The sequence below is a fragment of the Manis javanica genome, chromosome Y (genome assembly GCF_040802235.1).
Source record: "Manis javanica isolate MJ-LG chromosome Y, MJ_LKY, whole genome shotgun sequence".
NCBI lineage: Eukaryota > Metazoa > Chordata > Mammalia > Pholidota > Manidae > Manis > Manis javanica.
The window spans coordinates 2700487-2718925 of NC_133175.1; the positions used below are offsets into that span (position 1 = coordinate 2700487).

The 18439-nt window shown below is 36.7% G+C and overlaps 1 protein-coding gene across 1 annotated transcript in view; it reads left to right on the forward strand.

The window, feature by feature from the left end:
- Positions 1–18439, forward strand: part of LOC140847577 (UDP-N-acetylglucosamine transferase subunit ALG13-like) — a 69558-nt gene that overhangs the window by 20043 nt on the left and 31076 nt on the right. The window contains 8 exon segments of the mRNA XM_073228278.1: positions 9087–9120; positions 9123–9164; positions 9166–9243; positions 9245–9460; positions 10025–10108; positions 12084–12134; positions 12864–12910; positions 14306–14378. Of these exon segments, the coding sequence (XP_073084379.1) occupies positions 9087–9120; positions 9123–9164; positions 9166–9243; positions 9245–9460; positions 10025–10108; positions 12084–12134; positions 12864–12910; positions 14306–14378 (625 nt within the window).

The following is an 18439-nucleotide window of genomic DNA, read 5'->3' on the forward strand; positions in this document are numbered from 1 at the left end:
TCTCCCATACTATAGGATGGCTTTTTGTTCTATTGGTAGTGTTCTTTGCTGTACAGAAGCTTTTCAGTTTGGTATAGTCCTACTTGTTCATTTTTGGTTTTGTTTCCCTTGCCCGGGGAGATATGTTCATGGAGAGTTTGCTCATGTTTATGTGCAAGAGAATTTTGCCTATGTTTTTTTCTATCTAAGAGTTTTATGGTTTCATGACTCACATTCAGGTCTTGGATCCATTTCAAATTTACTTTTGTGTATGGGGTTAGACAGTGATCCAGTTTTATTCTCTTTCATGTAGCTGTCCAGTTTTGCCAACACCAGCTGTTGAAGAGGCTGTCATTTCCCCTTTGTATGTCCATGGCTACTTTATCATGTATCAACAGACCGTATTTATATCTGGACTCTCTGTTCTGTTCCACTGGTCTGCACATCTGTTCTTATGCCAGTACCAAATTGTCTTGATTACTGTGGCTTTTTAGTAGAGCTTGACATTGGGAGCCAGACCCCTCACTTTATTTTTTCTGCTCAGGATTGCTTTGGCCATTTGGGGTCTTTGTGGTTCCATATGAATTTTAAATATATTTGTTCCAGTTCGTTGAAGAATGCTGTTGGTATTTTGATAGGCATTGCATTGATCTGAAGATTGTTTTAGGCAGGATTGCCATTTAGACAATATTAATTCTTCCTAGCCAAGAACATGGGTTGAGTTTCCATTTGTTAGTGTCCTTTTTAGTTACTTTAAGAGTGTCTTGTAGTTTTCAGGGTATAGATTTTTACTTCCTGGGTTAGGTTTATTCCTAGGTATTTTATTCTTTTTGAATGAATTGTGAATGGAATTGTTTTCCTGCTTTCTCTTTCTGCTAGTTCATCGTAAGTATATGGAAGCAACAGATTTCTGTGTATTAATTTTGTATTCTTCAACTTTGCTGAATTCAGGTATTCTAGTTGTTTTACAGTGGAGTCTTCAGGGTTTTTTATGTACAATATCATGTCATCTGAGAATAGTCACAGTTTGATTCTTCTTCTCTTTACCAATCTGGATTCCTTACATTTCTTTGTTTTGTCTAATTGCCCTGTCTAGGACCTCCAGTACTATGTTGAACAACAGTGGGGAGAGTGGGCATCCCTGTCTTGTTCTCGATCTTAGAGGAAAAGCTTTCAGCTTCTCACTGTTAAATATGATATTGGCTGTGGGTTCATCATATATGGCCTTTATTATGTTGAGGTACTTGCCCTGTATACCCATTTTGATGAGATTTTTTATGATGAATGGATGTTAACTTTTGTTGAATGCTTTTTCAGCATCTATGGAGATGATCATGTGTTTTTGTCCTTCTTTTTGTTTATGTGGTGGATGATGTTGATGGATTTTTGAATGTTCTACCATCCTTGCGTCCCTGAGGTGAATCCCACTTGGTCATGGTGTATGATCCTCTTGATGTATTTTTTAATTCAGTTTGCTAATATTCTGTTGAGTATTTTTGCTTCTATGTTCATCAGGGATATTGGTCTGTAATTTTCTTTTTCGATGGGGTCTTTGCCTGGTTTTGGTATTAGAGTGATACTGGCTTCATAGAATGAATTTGGAAGTATTCCCTCCTTTTCTATTTTTTGGAAAACTTTAAGGAGAATGGGTTTTATGTCTTCTCTATATGTGTTATAAAATTCAGCAGTGAATCCATCTGGACCAGGGGTTTTGTTCTTGGGTAGTTTTTTGATTTACCGCTTCAATTTCGTTGCTGGTAATTAATAGTCTGTTTATATTTTATGTTTCTTCCTTGGTCAGTCTTGGAAGGTTGTATTGTTCTAGGAAGTTACCCATTTCTTCTAGGTTCCAGCTTGTTAGAATAGATTTTCATACTATTCTCTAATAATTTTTTCTATTTCTGTGGGGTCCATCCTGTTTTTTCCTTTCTCATTTCTGGTTCTGTTGATGTGTGTAGATTCTCTTTTTCTCTTGATAAGTCTGACTATTGGCTTGTCTGTTTTATTTTCTCAAAGAACCAGCTCTTGGTTTCATTGATTGTTTTTTGTATTGTTTTATTCTTCTCAGTTTTATTTATGTCTTCTCAAATCTTTATTATATCCATCCTTATGCTGACTTTGGGCCTCATTTGTTCTTCTTTTTCCAGTTTCAATAATTGTGACTTTAGACTATTCATTTGGGATTGTTTTTCCTTCTTTAAGTAGGCCTGGATTGCTATATGCTTTCCTCTTAAAACTCTCTTCACTATATTCCACAGAAGTTGGGGCTTTGAGCTGTTGTTGTCATTTGTCTCCATATATTGCTTGATCTCTCTTTTAATTTGGTCATTGACCCATTGATTATTTAGGAGCATGTTGTTAAGCCTCCATGTGTTTGTGAGCCTTTTTGCTTTCTTTGTACAGTTTATTTCTAGTTTGGTAGAACTAGTTGGTTGGTAGGATTTCAATCGTTTGGAATTTACTGAGGCGCTTTTTGTGGCCTAGTATGTGGTCTATTCTGGAGAATGTTCCATGTGCACTTGAGAAGAATGTGTATCCTTCTGCTTTGGGGTGAAGTGTTACATGGATGTCTGTTAGGTCCATCTGTTCTAGTGTGTTGTTCAGCGCCTCTGTTTCCTTATTTATTTTCTGTCTGGTGGATCTGTCCTTTGGAGTGAGTGTTGCGTTGAAGACTCCTGAAATGTATGCATTGCATTCTATTTCCTCCTTTAATTCTGTTAGTATTTGTTTCACATATGTTGGTGCTCCTGTATTGGGTGCATATGTATTTATAATGGTTATATCCTCTTGTTTTACTGACCCCTTTATCATTATGTAATGTCCTTCTTTATCTCTTGTTACTTTCTTTGTTTTGAAGTCTACTTTGTCTGATATTAGTACTGCAACACCTGCTTTTTTCTCCCTATTGTTTGCATGAAATATCTTTTTCCATTCCTTGACTTTTATTCTGTGTATGTATTTGGGTTTGAGGTGGGTCTCTTGTAAGCATCATATAGAGTGGTCTTGCTTTTTTATCCATTCTCTTACATTTTTTCTTTTGATTGGTGCATTCAGTCCATTTACATTTAGGGTGATTATTGAATGATATGTACTTAATGCCATTGCAGGCTTTAGATTAGTGGTTACCAGACGTTCAAGGGTAGCTTCTTTACTACCTCACTGTCTAACTTAACTCGCATATTAAGCTATTATAAACATAATCTGATGATTCTTTATTTCTATCCCTTCTTACTCTTCCTCATCCATTCTTTATATGTTAGGTGTTTTATTCTGTTCTCTTTTGTGTTTCCTTTGACTGCTTTGTGAGTAGTTGATTTTATTTTTTGACTTTAGTTTGTGTTTAGTTGTTCTGCTTTCTTTGCTGTGATTTTATTTTCTCTGCTGACATCTATTATCCTTAGGAGTGATTCCATCTATAGCAGTCCCTTTAAAATTCCTTGTAGAGGTGGTTTCTGGGAGCTTAATTTCCTCAACTTTTGCTTGTCTGGGAATTATTTAATCCCTCCTTTATATTTAAATGATAACTGTGCTGGATACAGTATTCTGGGTTCAAGGCCCTTCTGCTTCATTGCATTAAATATATCATGCCATTCTCTTCTGGCCTGTAAGGTTTGTGTTGAGATGTCTGATGGTAGCCTGATGGGTTTTCCTTGGTTGGTGGTGACCTTTTTTCTCTCTCTGGCTGCCTTTAATACTCTGTCCTTGTCCTTGATCTTTGCCCTTTTAATTATTATGTGTCTTGGGGTTGACCTCCTTGAGTCCCTTGTCTTGGGAGATCTGTCGCCATGTTCTGAGAGACTATTTCCTCCCCGAGTTTGGGGAAGTTTTCAGCAATTATTTCTTCAAAGACACTTTGTATCCCTTTTTCTCTCTCTTCTTCTGGTACCCCTATAATGCAAATAGTGTTCCGTTTGGATTGGTCACACAGTTCTCTTAGTATTTTTTCATTCCTGGAGATCCTTATATCTCTCTCTGCCTCAGCTTCTCTGTGTTCTTGTGCTCTGATTTCTGTTTCATTAACAGCCTCTTGCACCTTACTCAGTCTGCTCTGCAGTCCTTCCAGAGATTGTTTTTCCTCTGTATTCTCCCACCTAACCTGATCCTTTAGCTTTTGCATATTTCTTTGAAGGTCCAACAGCATGGTTATGACCTTTATTTTGAATTCTTTTTCAGGAAGATTGGTTAAATCTATCTCCCCAACCTCCTTCTCAGGGGTTGTCTTGGTGATTCTGGACTGGATCAGATTCTTCTGCCTTTTTACGGCTGTAGAGGTAGTTGTGGGTAGTTTGCACATGTGTTGGCTGCAAGAACAAAGTCCCTTCATGCTGGCTGGTCGCCTTGCCCTCCTCACTGCCTCTGCTGTTAAGCCACCCACAGGTAGCAGCTTCCGGTTTTATTTCCTGAGCCGTGATGGGCGTGGCAGGCATCAGAGCATCCCAGGCTCTACGGGGAGTTGCAGGCACGCTGGGTACACTCTGCTGCGTGAACTGCAACCTTTAGTGCCTTGTCTCGGCTTCCTCTGTTTGTGCATGCCGTGGAGGGGCGGGCCTCTGAGTCTGGCCCAGGTGGCTGCAGAGGATTCTCTGGGCAGTTGCTGTGGGCACAGCTGCTCTCAGGCTGCTCACCTGCTATGGCAGAACTGCCCGGATGGGGAATGGGCGGGAGCCTGTTTGTCACCATGAGGGGCTTCACATCTGCGCTGCCTCCCTGGGGGCTGGAGTGCCTGAATTTCCCCTGGATTCCCAACTGCTGGGCTTGGTGTGCCGGGATGCTTCCATCCAGCTGTGAGGCCCTTGTCCCCTTAAGACTTTCAAAATTCACTCGCTTTTATTTTGTCCCAGGGGAGCCGGCTGCAGAGACCTGCTTGCAGCTTTACTGTTCTGTTTCCCTAATATCCAGCATACCACGCAACGTGTGTCTGTGCTCCCAGTACGGATGACTAGGGCTGGGTGTTTAGCAGTCCTGGGCTTCCACTCCCTTCCCACTCTGACTCCTCTCCTCCCGCGGGGGAGCTGGGGTGGGGGGTGGGGTGGTCGGGTTCCACCGGGCCGCGGTTTGTATCTTACCCCCTTCATGAGGCACTGAGTTCTTGTCGATGTAGATGTAGCCTGGCTGTTGTACTGTATCTTCTGGTCTTTCTTCTAGTAATAGTTGTATTTGTACTTTCCAAAATATGTATGGTTTTGGGAGGAGATTTCCACTGCTGTACTCACCCCACCATCTTCGCTCCTATGTTATTTATTTTTAAATTTAAATATAACAAAGTATTTTTCTTTAACAGTTCGGTAAGATTTTACAAATGCATAATCGTATAACCACTACTGTAGTCAAGGTTCATAACTCCATTATGTTCTTTCTGCCATCCCTTTTTAGTCAGCCCTTCCCTACAGTCCTAACTAGTGACAACTCATCTGTTTTCCCTTCTTATGGTTTTGTCTTTTCCAATATATCATAAAAATGTAGTCATAAAGTGTGTAGCCTTTTGAATCTGTCTTCTTTCACTTGCCACAATGCATTTGACATTCATGCATGTTCTTGTGTATATCCATACCAAACTTTTTATTGCTAAGGAGTATTCTGTTGTATGAATGCCATAGTTTGTCCATTTACCAGTTGAAGTGTTTTTGGATTGTTGTTTTAGGGGAATCATGGTTATGAATAAAGCTGCTGTAAACACTGATGCATGGGTTTTTGTGTGGACTTCAGTTTTCTATTTCTCTTGAACAGATAGCCAGAAATGGGATTGCTGGGCCATATGGTAACTCTCTCTTTATAAGAATTGCCAAACTATTTTTCCAGAGTCCTGTATTGATTTATAGTCTTAACAGCAACATATGAGAGTTCCAGTTGCACTGCATCCTTGGCAACACTTCAATTGGTACTATCAGTTTAAAAAAATGTGTTTTAGTCATTCTATGATGTATGTAGTGGTATCTCATTAAAGATATGCAGATGGCCAATAGGCACATGAAGTATGCTCAACAATATTTGCCATAGAGAAATGCAAATCAAAACCACAAAGAGATACCACTTCATATCTACTAGGATGGCTAAAGAGATAACAGTAAGTGTTGGTAGGATGTGGAGAAACAGGAACCCTCAAAATGCTGGTAAAAATGTAAAATGGTGAAGCTGCTGTGGAAAAACAGTCTGATCGTTCCTTGAACAGTCAAATGTAGAGTTATGTGATTCAGCAACTCCATTCCTAGGTATTACCCTATAAAATGGAAACATGTCCAAACAGTAACTTGTCTATGGCTTATAATAGCATTAGTCATAATAGGCAAAAAGTAGAAGGAACCCAAATGTCTATCAACTCATAAATAGATAATTAAACATAGTTTATACAAAGGGTTTAGATACTGGTAAATGCGACAGCATGGGTGAACCTTGCACTTCACTTCATGCCAAGTGAAAGAGTCTAGTTACACAGGACTAAGTACTGTGTGATTCTATTTGAAATACCCAGAATAGGCATATAGAGACAAAGTAGATAGTGGTTGCCTGGAATTGGTAGGGATACGGGTATTAAAGATTGATGGTAGTGGGTGTGTGGGGTTTCCTTTTGGGGTAATGAGAATGTTCTAAAATTGTGGTGGTGAATGCACAACTCTTAAATATCCATTACATGCTTCGAATTGTGTGATTTGTGAATTTCAAAGCTGTTAAAATTACTAGTTTTAAATGTATAATTAAATTTTTAGTAAATATACATAGAACTGTGCAAACATTACCACAAAACAGTTTTCAATATTTCTGTCACCCCAGAAGATCCTTTCTTCCTGTTTGTAATTAATAACTATTAACATCCCACACCAGGAAACCAGTGATTTTCTGTCTCTACAGATTGGTCTGTTTGTTATATTTCATGTGAGTGGAATCATTTATCTTTTGGAATCAGACTCCTTTGCTTCTGGCTTCTCTTAATAAGGTTCCAGTTTCTGCATGTCCGTGCTAACACTTGTACTGTTTGTATTTATTATAGCCATCCTAGTGGGTGTGTAGTGATGGTCTCATTGTGGTTTTAATTTGAATTTTCGTACTGACTAATGTTGAATATATTTTTACATGCTTATTAGCCACTCCTATATCTTTGGTAAAATGTGTGGTAAAACTTCCCATTTTAAAAACTGTTATTGTTGACTTTTTATAGTTCCTTATATATTTTGGCACAAACTTTTTTTTGTCAGATATGTGATATACAAATGTTTTCTTCCAGCTGTGGCTTGTTATTTTCATTCTAACGTTGTAATTTGCAGAGCAGTTTTTAATTTTGACAAAGTCCAATCAATTTTTTATTACATTGTATTGTAGAAATCTGCCTAACTCAAGGTCCACAAGATTTTCTCCTATGCTTGTGTTTAAAAGTTTCAAAGTTCTACAGTTAGTTCTTTGATCCATGTTGAGTTAATTATTGTACAGGACGTGAGGTGCAGGTTGAAGATCATTTTTTTTCTTTTGCATGTAGATGTCAATTGTTCTAGCACATTTGTTGAAACTACTATCATCTCTTACTGAACTGCTCTTGCACCTTTGTTAAAAATAAATTGACAGTATTTGTGTGGGTCTTTTTGTGCTTTCTCTGTGTTTTCCTCTCTTTTTGTCTGCTTGTCTTTTTCTTGTCTTTGTTCTCTTCTCTCCTATTAGACTCTCTCTCCATCTCCCAGTTTTCCCTATTATCTTCCTCATGGTGAAATATATTGATTAGTATTAATTTAATTTTTATATATGCAGCTATAAATATGCAGAATTGTATCTTTCTCTTCAGGTAAAAAAAAATACCAGAAATGATTAACTTTTTATTATAACCATTAGTTTTTCTCAGTGAATTTGTGGCCTTGAAGAAAGATGGTGGTCCCTCTTCCCAAACCATGTTTCAGAACTTTTGCAAAAAGAGTCATTTTCCCAGTGTTACAGTTCCTTTAAAAAAAATTAGTTACGGTAATTTCAAATTGTTATGCTGAAGGGAGTCAAGAATTCACTCTTTTTTCTAAAATGCCTTTAATTCATCCCTTAATTATAAGGTTGATTACTGACACTTCTCCTCTAGGTGGCAGTCATGATTACTACTGGATCCACAGATACGTGAAAGTTTTCAAAAAGCAGCTTAATTTTGTAACTTCTCCAAAGCCAGCTTTGATCTATATTTTTTAACACTTAAACCAATAAAGGAATTAGAATTTTGTATTTAAATAAAAACGAGAGACTTGACAATGAAATCAAGTGATACAAGTGACCGGTCCTGGCTTTGAACCCTACAAAGCACAGTCATATTTTATTTTGGTTTTCTCAGAATCTAGTTTTTCCGAAAAGTGCCCTGATACATTGAAACATGTCTCTTACATAGTTTCTTAGAAAGTTTGTGGGCACGATGTTTCCTTCATGCTGCTTCAGTTGAAGTTTTCATTGTTTCTGTTTGTTTGGAAACACCCTTTTTTTGTATTTACTCTTTGTTAGTGCTGTACAATAGTTTGGAGACAGTAGTTCAGAATTCTGTCAGCATTTCCTAGCATAATTAAGGAATTTAATTTCTGTGTTGCTAGCAGAGGGTTATTATTAACTGGGAGAATGAAAGGAGATTACATAAACCCCATACCTGAAATCTCCAGCTGCTTGCTTTTGGCACTCTGCCTGAACTGTGATTTCTGCCCCTTCAGGTTAAGAGAGCCTTTTCCCCAACCACAGTCAGTTTCTCTGTTTTTTAAGATGTTCTTAATATTAAAGCTTACTAGTTCATTAGTTTCCAATTTTTTTCCTCATCTCCATGAAACTATGGATAGAACAGGGAACTTGGCAGAGACTGTTGTGGAAAATTTGGGCAGAGATCTTAAAGCAATGTAATGTGGGCCAGGCTGCGTCATGACACACCTGAGCCTTATTGCAGACCTTTGCTGCCTCCTGCAGCAGTTGCCTTGAGTTAAGAAGCAAACTCCGCTTCTTTTTGGTCCAAGCTCAGCTGTTTATGCATATTTCTCAACCTTGGGCTGATTGGATTAATTCTGCCCTTCCCCAAAAAGGTAGCTGTGCAAGTACCTTCCCCTTCCCACATCTTCTCAAGTCTAATTCTCTATACCTAGGAGCTTTGGCTCTTCCTCTTCTTTTCACAGGGTCGGGACTTGTCCTGGGCAAGCCAGCCCTTTGCTTCTCCTGCTCCTGAGAAGTGCCAAGATTCTACAGTGCGGACTCCCATCTGCCTTCTCATACCTAGACTTTGGGCTGCTTTCCAGATACCTGCATAAGCAAGCCCTTGTCACTGCTCCCCATTCCTACCTGCACCCTTTTCCCTCTTTGCCACCCTGTTCCTTTATCCTTCCCTCCCACCTCCACCCTCTCATGCACGATGTATAAAGGATGGAAAAAGTACTACGCCCAGAAGTCTCTGAGAGAGGCATCAATGGATGAATATTTAGGCAGCTTAGGGCTGTTTCGGAAGCTGACTGTCAAGGATGCCTCTTGCCTCTTTCGGGCTATTTCGGAGCAGGTAAAAGGAAAACAAATGTGTCTTCCCTGTACTGAATTTTCAAAGTTTGAGACATGGCTTGGTACTGTAACTAGAAGACCTGTAGCCCACCAAAACAAAACTCCTTATCCCTTCCCTAGTAAAAACATCAGGTGTATAAGCCAGTTATTACCTTGCTGTGTGCCTTTACTCGTTATTCCAAATCTATTGCTTGCTTTTGCTATCTTAACTTTTCTAAGTGCCACTTTGGAATGTAAGGAAGATAATGGGGTTAAACAATATTTTGAAGTGTATCTTGATCCTTTTCAGCAACGTTCCACTTCTTCTAAATTTTATGCCTAAGGAAAAATTTATAGGCTGTTCCCCGACAGAGTAGAAAAGCAGGGGGGGGCGGGCATTGACAGAATCATCTCCCCTCATTCTCATCTCACTAAAGGAATCACAGATTTTAGTGAGGACTTAATTTCCTAATTTCCTACATACGTTCTGATTAAGGGATAATGAAGTGTCCAGTTCATAGTCTTAATTTAGAAGCTTCTGTGTCAAATTACTGCTGACAGTGAGCTGGTCTTTCTCTTCTTTTAGTTGTTTTGCAGCCAGGTCCATCATTTGGAAATCAGGAAGGCTTGTGTTTCATATATGAGAGAAAATCCACAACCTTTTGAGTCTGTAAGTAGAATACATACCCAAGGGAGAGTATATAGCAGGTGGGAAATGAATTTTGAGCTTCTATGTATGAAAATTACATCATTCTCTCAATAGCAAATATTTAATTTCCAGCTGGCTTCCTTCCCCCTGGCTAGCCATGCGCTGGACCTCCTTCTGTAATTAGACTGTTTTGTACTCCAGTTAAAAGTTGAGAAGAAACAGTTAATCTGTATACTTTGAACTACTTTCTCCCCCACACCAAAAATTCCCCAAAGACTGCTGTTTTTTATTATCCAGACCACTGTTTTCTTGAACAATTAATCATAGTTCACAAAGGTTTGGCTATGCAACTGTATATTTAAAAATATATACAAATACAAACCTCCTCTGCTTTAATTCTGTGCACAATGCTCTTCAGCCAGCCAACTTATTCTTATAAAACTTAATTGTAAGGAAACAAATTAGGAAACCTATTTTCATGTGACAAATTGGTAATTGAAGCACTGTCACTAATGATTGACTTTAAAACAACTTAGAAGACATCTTTGTATATGTTGAAGCATTTGAATTCTTGGAACAAAATTAGGTTTTATCAAGGCGTTTTTTGAAGTGTGTCTTGTGTGGCTGTTGTGTGTTGTGTTGTTTTTTTTACTGTGTTTAGCTTTTCCAGTACTATTTGTTTTCTTCTGACCAAATTTTGCGTATTTACCTGCTGTTTGAGGTTTACTCTTAATTTTCTCAACAGGTTTTGGTGAATTTTAAAACTACATAAAGGCTTTTTTACTTTAAAGCTATTACCTTGAAATTAATCACTATCTTCACCCCACCTGGGGAAGGATTATTCGTGAAATTACTTTAAATGCAAGACGATGGTGTAAAGCAGTGCATCTCAAGTACTTTTGTGCATACAAATCACTTGGGGATTTTGTTAAAATACAGATTGATTGAGTAGGTCTGAGCAGGGCCCATAATTTCTGCATAGTTAAACTCCCAAGTGATGTTTGCTCTTATTTGTGCATGACATTTTGAGTAACAGAGATGTGTGTGTGAAATTTTAAAACTATGAGGATGAATCTCCAAATAATTATGCCAAGTGCAAGAAGCCAGAACCACCCTCCCACCAAAGTACATACCATACAATTTCCTTTATTAAAACTCTAGAAAATGAAAACCAATCTATTGTGACAGAAAGCAGATCAGTGATCGCTTTTGGGTCGGTGGGGCTAAAGAGGTGCAAAAGGAAACTTAATATTCACTATCAAGATATCATGGTGGTTTCATGACTGTGTACATATGTCAAAACTTAACTGCATTTAAATATTTGCAGTTTATATGTCAGTTGTGATTCAAAAAGTTGTTAAAAGGGTTTGAGGAAAAATTAAAATTTGATTTCACATCTTGTGATATATTTGCATGGGACTAGTCATATAGTCCTTGAATTTTTATTTTTATTTAGGTACTTTACATACAGTAAAATTGGCCATTTTAAGTTAAGTGTTACTAGTTTTGGCAATAATATGCAGTCATATAACTGCCACTGTAATCAAGATAGTGAACAATTCCATCACCCCAGAAAGTTGACTTGTGCCCTGGGCTTTTTTGAAATAAATTTCCTTTAAGATTCCTCAGTTTAACTTGGTAAATGCATGTCTCCTGTCAAGTATGAAATTATTCTAATTATTGGACTTGCTTGATTCATGAAAATGTCAGGTTACTTAAATAGGAATTTCAAAACTAAAAGGCATACTATTGGATGAAATGCACAGGTAGGTGAATAAGCCAGGATCAGTTCCAAAGATGATTGTATAGTCCATCTTTTCTCCACTCAAAACTTTGTGTATGTGCAAACCTTCTTGAGATGCTGTGCAAAGTCATAATTGAATACTGAGATTGTTGAGTTGAACAAAAATCTATTGGAGGATAATATTGAAGAATATAATCAGATTTTGGTAATAATATGTAATTGTTTAAGTCAAGATTTTTTTTATTTTTGAAGTATGTAGAGGGATCTTTTGAGAAATACCTGGAACAGTTGGGAGATCCCAAGGTAAGATTCAAACATGGGGGTTTACACTTTTCAGAGTATTTGGAATAGTAACCTAAATATTCATTCAGCTGTGTCACTTTAGCTAGACTCAACCTATTTTCTTAAGTAGCCAGCTGATTTGAATCAAATAGTTCTTGCAAAAGGTTAGAATCTGGCTACAGAACTGTTAAATTGTGTCGAATAGTGAGAATTGTGTGTTAAGAATTTTATCCTCCATAGACTAGTGAAAGAGTACACACTGGCAACAGGACAAGCCTAAGCCTTTTCACTCTAATCGGGGAGGGGGACTGGTAATGAATGTTACTAGGAGGTTGTTTCTTAGAACTCTTCTGATTTGTAGTTATCTTTTTATGTGGGCGTAAGATCCATAAACACATTTATTTAAAATAATTTATGTGATTAGTTCCATAGTTGTGGACTTAAAACTCTTGTGCTAAATACCCTGCTGACTTCATATTCTTATGCTAATTCCATTTTTATTATGCCTTTTAAATCTTCCATAATAATTGTCCTTGTTAATAACTAACTAAGGTTGTCTTTAGGTCTACTTTTTTCAGACTAAGTTTTTGTTAATGATTAACTATCACAATATCCCAAGCCTCAAAGCAAGTTATAGAAGTTCTCCATCTAAAGTAGTGCTAAGTATCTAAAAACACAATTGTTAAACTTGGAAAAACTACCTCCTAGCTGCAGAACATTCTTAAAACTTTATGCGCTGTTTATGTTTAGGAAAGTGCTGGCCAGCTGGAAATAAGAGCTCTTTCTCTAATTTATAAGTAAGTTGAACCTCCTTTTTTCAAAAAGAGAAAATGTGTGTGTGTGTGTGTGTGTGTGTGTGAGATTTCTATTAAAGTCCCCTTAGTATTGGGAAAATTTGAGATTTGATGTATTGATATATAGAATGAAGAAACCTAAGGAAAGTCAGTTGGTACAATTTTGGGGTGGAGAACCTCTAGCATTTTGTACATTTGAATGGAAGAATAAAGGACTTTAAGAACTGCTGGTATTATTCCTGTCGAAAGTCAGAATATTTATCTTAGAGTTTTTATGTATTTAACTTTGTGCCTCTTTTGCTTGCATCCTCAATGGAACAGTATCACTTCTAAAATAAATTTGTTCTTAAGGACAAAAATATTAGATATTACAATGATGGTTTGTGGTTCTTCAAAGAATTACAATACATAAGTGTACAGTGTATCTGGTATTAAAATTTCATAGGGAAATTAAGAAAAGCCTAAAAAGGCTTTTTAGGGAGGTGATAATGGGAAATTTGAGAAACACTGCCCTACTGCTTTTGCAAGTTCTATTTTGGTCTTCAGAACTGAAAAAGCATTTTTGAAAGTTGTGCAATTTTGAAAAATAGCTACATAATGTAGGTTGGAGGTGTGGAAATCTTGTTCATTTGAGAAGTTTAATCTGTTTTGACTCCTTAAAAAATTTTAAGATGGTGAGATGGCATAAACTTTGGTAGGGTTAGAACCCTGTTTTGGGGAGTTATTCAAGTTAGTATTTTGCAATCTGCTCCTTTCTTAGTAAGTCCAGCAATAAGTAGTATTGAAGAGGCATTGGGCAGGCTGATGTCAGTTGTTGGCTTTTAACTCACTGGCACCCAGCTTGTAAATTGGCCTGCTTCTGTTTTTGTGTGACCCTCAGGCTAAGAATGCTTAAAAAATTTCTTTAGATGGTTAAGAAATCAGAAGACTATTTCATGGCATGTTAAAATTACATGAAATTCAAATTTCAGTCTGCATAAATAAAGTTTTATTGGGACACAGTTATCTGCATTTGTGCATTGTCTCTGGCTGTTTTCAGAGCTACAATGTCAAAGTTAAACCATATGGCATGCAAAAACTGAAATGCTTAGTGTCTGGTCTTTACCATGAAAAAATTTGTCGACCCCTACCTTAAATAAATGGGAGCCCCCAAAACTCAAAAACATACATACACTTGTTAATCTGTCTTTGCTCTTTCTCCCATGTTAAGATACATATATTAAGCAATCCACTGGACTTGACCTACCTTAATTTAGCATTCTTTAGTCTTTTAAACATTTGGATTATTTTATATAAATGAAGTATGCTGTTTAAAAGCACAAATACTTGTTCTTAGAAGTTTCTCATTTATATACTAAATTACCTGTTCTCGCCCACCATTGTTTTCTACTCACGTAGACGGGATTTCATTCTTTATTGCTATCCCGGAAAGCCTCCAATTTATGTCACAGATAATGGCTATGAAGACAAGGTAAGAAGATGAGTGAGTGTTTACTAAAATAAACTGAATGATACTGCTGGCTTACCAGGGCATCAGAAATCCTTTTTTTTTTTACCTAATTAATGGAAAAAATAAGCATAGTCTAAATGAGAATTTTCTCTGCTACCAGCCTTTTCCTCTCCAGTCAGTCCTCCATGCTTCCAGATAGTTTTCCTTTGTATCTCAAATGTCAGTTCTTTTGAAACCTTCCCAGCTCCCCTGGAGTTATTTCCTCCCTTTGATTTCCTCTAACATGACCTGAAGTAATTATAATATTTATCACACTGTATTGTTTTCATTTCTACGATCTCATTAGTCTGAAGAGTGTGCTACTATTAAATCAGTAGGGTGCTTGTAAAATAGTAGGCTCTTTTGTTGGTTGAGAACTCTGAACAGGTAAACAAATTGTTCTTCAGCATACAATTTTTATTTGAAGAAGATTTTAAGAAAAGCCTTTTGTCCTGATTACAGATTTTAAGAAAAGCCTTTTATCCTGATTATTTGATTAGTAAATATAGACTGCACAGTATTTGAGTTTTGTAAGTTGTTTTGTTCCATGGAGCAAAATTCAGGCAACGTTTTTATTATGGTGAGAGAAGACCAGACACTGAGAGAACTGTTAAGATGTTTAAGTAATCTAGATAAAAGATGTCAACTACACACTTGGCATTAGGAATAGGGGAAGGCCAAGTGGGCTGCAAGAGATAATTTGGAAAATAAGTATAAATTGGGGCGCATTGTTTTACTAATGGTACTTCCATCTGTTTTACTCAGCAAACATTAATCCTCTGTAGTGTACCAGACACTTTACTGGGCTTTGGGGATACCAAAGTAAATACAACAAAATCCTTGCCAGGGGTCTTAAGGGGTTATCAAGACAGACATGTAATAGTTAACTACAGAAAAGTAATACATTTTATAAAGAAGTATGTACAAAGAGCATAGGAAGAAAAGCCCTTCACTCTCCTTGAGTTTAGGAAGTTTCATGGTGGTAGTGACATTTATGGGGAATACCAAAAAATGAATCCAACAAGTATGAAAGCAATCTGTTTAGAGGAAACATACGCAAAGGGATGGATGCAAGAGATAATTGGGTGGGGAGAGGTCAATGCTGAAAAGACAGGCTAGAGTTACATGAGGGGTGTTAGAAGGCCATCTTAAGAATTTGGCTTTTTATTGTACAGAATAGTCAATTGAAGTTTTCTTCTACTATTTTATTATTAAGCTTTTAAAACATACAGAAAACCTAAAAGTATTTTACAGTGTGCATCTATATACTCACCACCTAATCTGCTGTCAGTGTTTTGTGTCCTTGTTTTATCATATATCTATCCCATCTCTGTTTACCAGTCCAACTTAATTTTTGGTGTCTGAAATGTACTTAAAATACATCAGTACAAGTGCCCCTAAACAGTTTTTAAACAAAGGTGTGACATACTCTGAATTGTCTGAAGAGAAGGAGTGTTAGCTTTTTGGTTTTAGCAATTTTACACAGCATTGCCTGAGGAGATTTAGACATTTAGATCTTTATTAGGACTCTTTAGACCTGCAATTCATTTTTTTCCTGGATATTTTATTCTTAAAATTTTCATATAGAGAAAAGTTTTGAAAGAGTTGAGTAGTGAATATCCATATACCCAGCCCTTAGTTCCTACAGTTACACAGCTCTATTTTCATATGAGTCCTATACATCTTAGAGATATTATTGAACTAATTAAGGGGAAAGCATCATACACTGGGAGCCATGATACTACAAAAATGTAAGGTCTTTTGAGTATGCAGCCATGAGAATAGCATGTATAAATCTCATCCTTGAGCTGATGAGACTATTATTAGCTTACATAGAGCTAATACTTATCAGCATTTGTGTATTTACATGCAAAGGATTGTGTATATATGTCTAATTTGGGAGTGTATAAGTGTGATTGTACATTCTGAAACTTAAGAATGGGAAAGCCAGGTGACAGCAGAGTATTTTTGTTAGGTGACACCTTGATTTGCCTTAAACTTGTACTGTATCTCATTTTAGGCTCTTAAGATTTGTATTTGAATTGTTTGGGTTTTCAAAAATGACTATCAGAAACAGTGAGCCTTCCATAAAATATATTTTAGAGCAAATTCTGAAATAAATGCCTAATGGTCACCTTGGTTCCTTTCATCATCTATATTGACTTAACTCTGTATTTTACATAGTTATCCAGTATCAGAGAAAATGCTACTGGAAACTAGCCATCTTCACTCAGCACATTGGTCTATCTAGAAAGAATAGAAATAAATTAATATATTAAAAACAAAATAAAACTTAAACCTGGGCGTGTAGAGTAAAAAATCAAGTCCCCGTTCATGCTCTTAAGTCTCATGCTTTAAACTAGTTTGGGTGAGTATCCCTCTGTATCATTCTCTTTGCATTTATTTTCTAAATGTAGATGGACTCAACTTAACATTCTGTTACTTGTTCTTTTCAAATATCTATCCTCATCAATAATACGGATCTACTTCATTTTTTCACTACTTTACTGCCATTACATCCCACCCGCCTACCCCCAACAGACAGACCACCCACAAGTTTATATGAAAGAATTATTTTATGTTGGGATGCCACCCACAACATGAAAGCCATCATGCCTAGTTTTGCCTCTTCTGTCAAAATTGAACTCATTGCTACTTGAATAGAGAAATTGTACAGTCATATTTCTTCTTCCCTGCTTGTTCATCAGTTTTGGATCTGGCAACGTTTTCATTATGTTTTATTAGTTTATTACGTTTAGTTTTATTTCAACTACTCCTTAACAACTACCTTCAGTTATTAACCTTTCTTAGTTTGAGTTCCCAGTTCTAGTCCAAAATAGAGAGGCTTCTCTGCTCAAATCTGCTTACTGTTCCTTGTGTATTAAAAAACCCCTCTTAACTGTAAATACCCCTTGGGGTGGGTAAAACTTAAAAAGTTAAACTTTTCTGTGAGTAACTTTAGCTTGACACTTGCCCTCAGTTCTCTGAATTGGATTATACTGATGGGATTAAAGTTGTGATTTCAAACAAAAGGCTAGGGAAGAATGAAAAATCTAGAATCAGAGAATTTGATTATTGGGAGAAGTTTGCCCAGGGTAGTGTAAGAAGGTAGAAAAAAAGTAAAAAATAAAAATTAAAAAAATTAAAAAGATAATTTCCTGCCATGGAGCTTTGGTGGCAACATCTTCCCGTAGAACCACCTTTGGTACTTCAGGTTGCTGATAACCAGAGATATCTTCAAATTAGGCTAAATCACTAAGGATTACATCTCTTACACAAGACACAGGGTTTTGAACAAAAATTCAGAAAGGTTTTGGAGCAGTTTATAAACATATTTCCTCACATGGAACCAGGGGGCATTTTTACTGAAATAATTTAGTTAGTGAACATGGCCTTTGAATTGGTGTTGGGAAAAACTAGAAGTCAAAGGAATCAACATTAAATTAACTCATTCTTTAGCCATCTCAGTGCCTTAATTCATTAAGTAAGTCTCGTTAGTAGTATTGATAGCTTGGTATATTGCTATTTGGTACAGTGGAAAACATATTTAATACAATTGATGTCCCTTCCCAATCCCCTCTACTCTGGGTTTGGGGTATTTGAGTATTTGACCTAATTTTTCCAGTCGTTTTTAGAAGTTAAGCTAAGTCTTTTAACTTTTGGTAGACTTTCTGTTTTATTTACCCAATTTGTAGAAGTTCCCATGTTTTGCAAATCTGTACATCAGTACTTGTTTCTTGTATTTACAAGAATGTGATCGAGGCTTACAGTGAAGTCTTAGCAGGCGTTTTAATTTTAACCTCGGCATTTAAAAGTCACTGTCAAGAAAATCTCTGAGGTATAGCTTGCATTTATCTATATGTAAATTTTAAAAATCATTTTTCTTCAGCTTTATTGAGATACAGTTGCCACATTATGCTGGATGAAATAAGAGACAAACACTGTATGATATCACTCATATGTATAATTTAGAAGTCACTGTTTTTAAAAAACAGTTTCTGATTAGCAACTTAATTTCAAGTAGTTCATGGTTGTAAGATGTG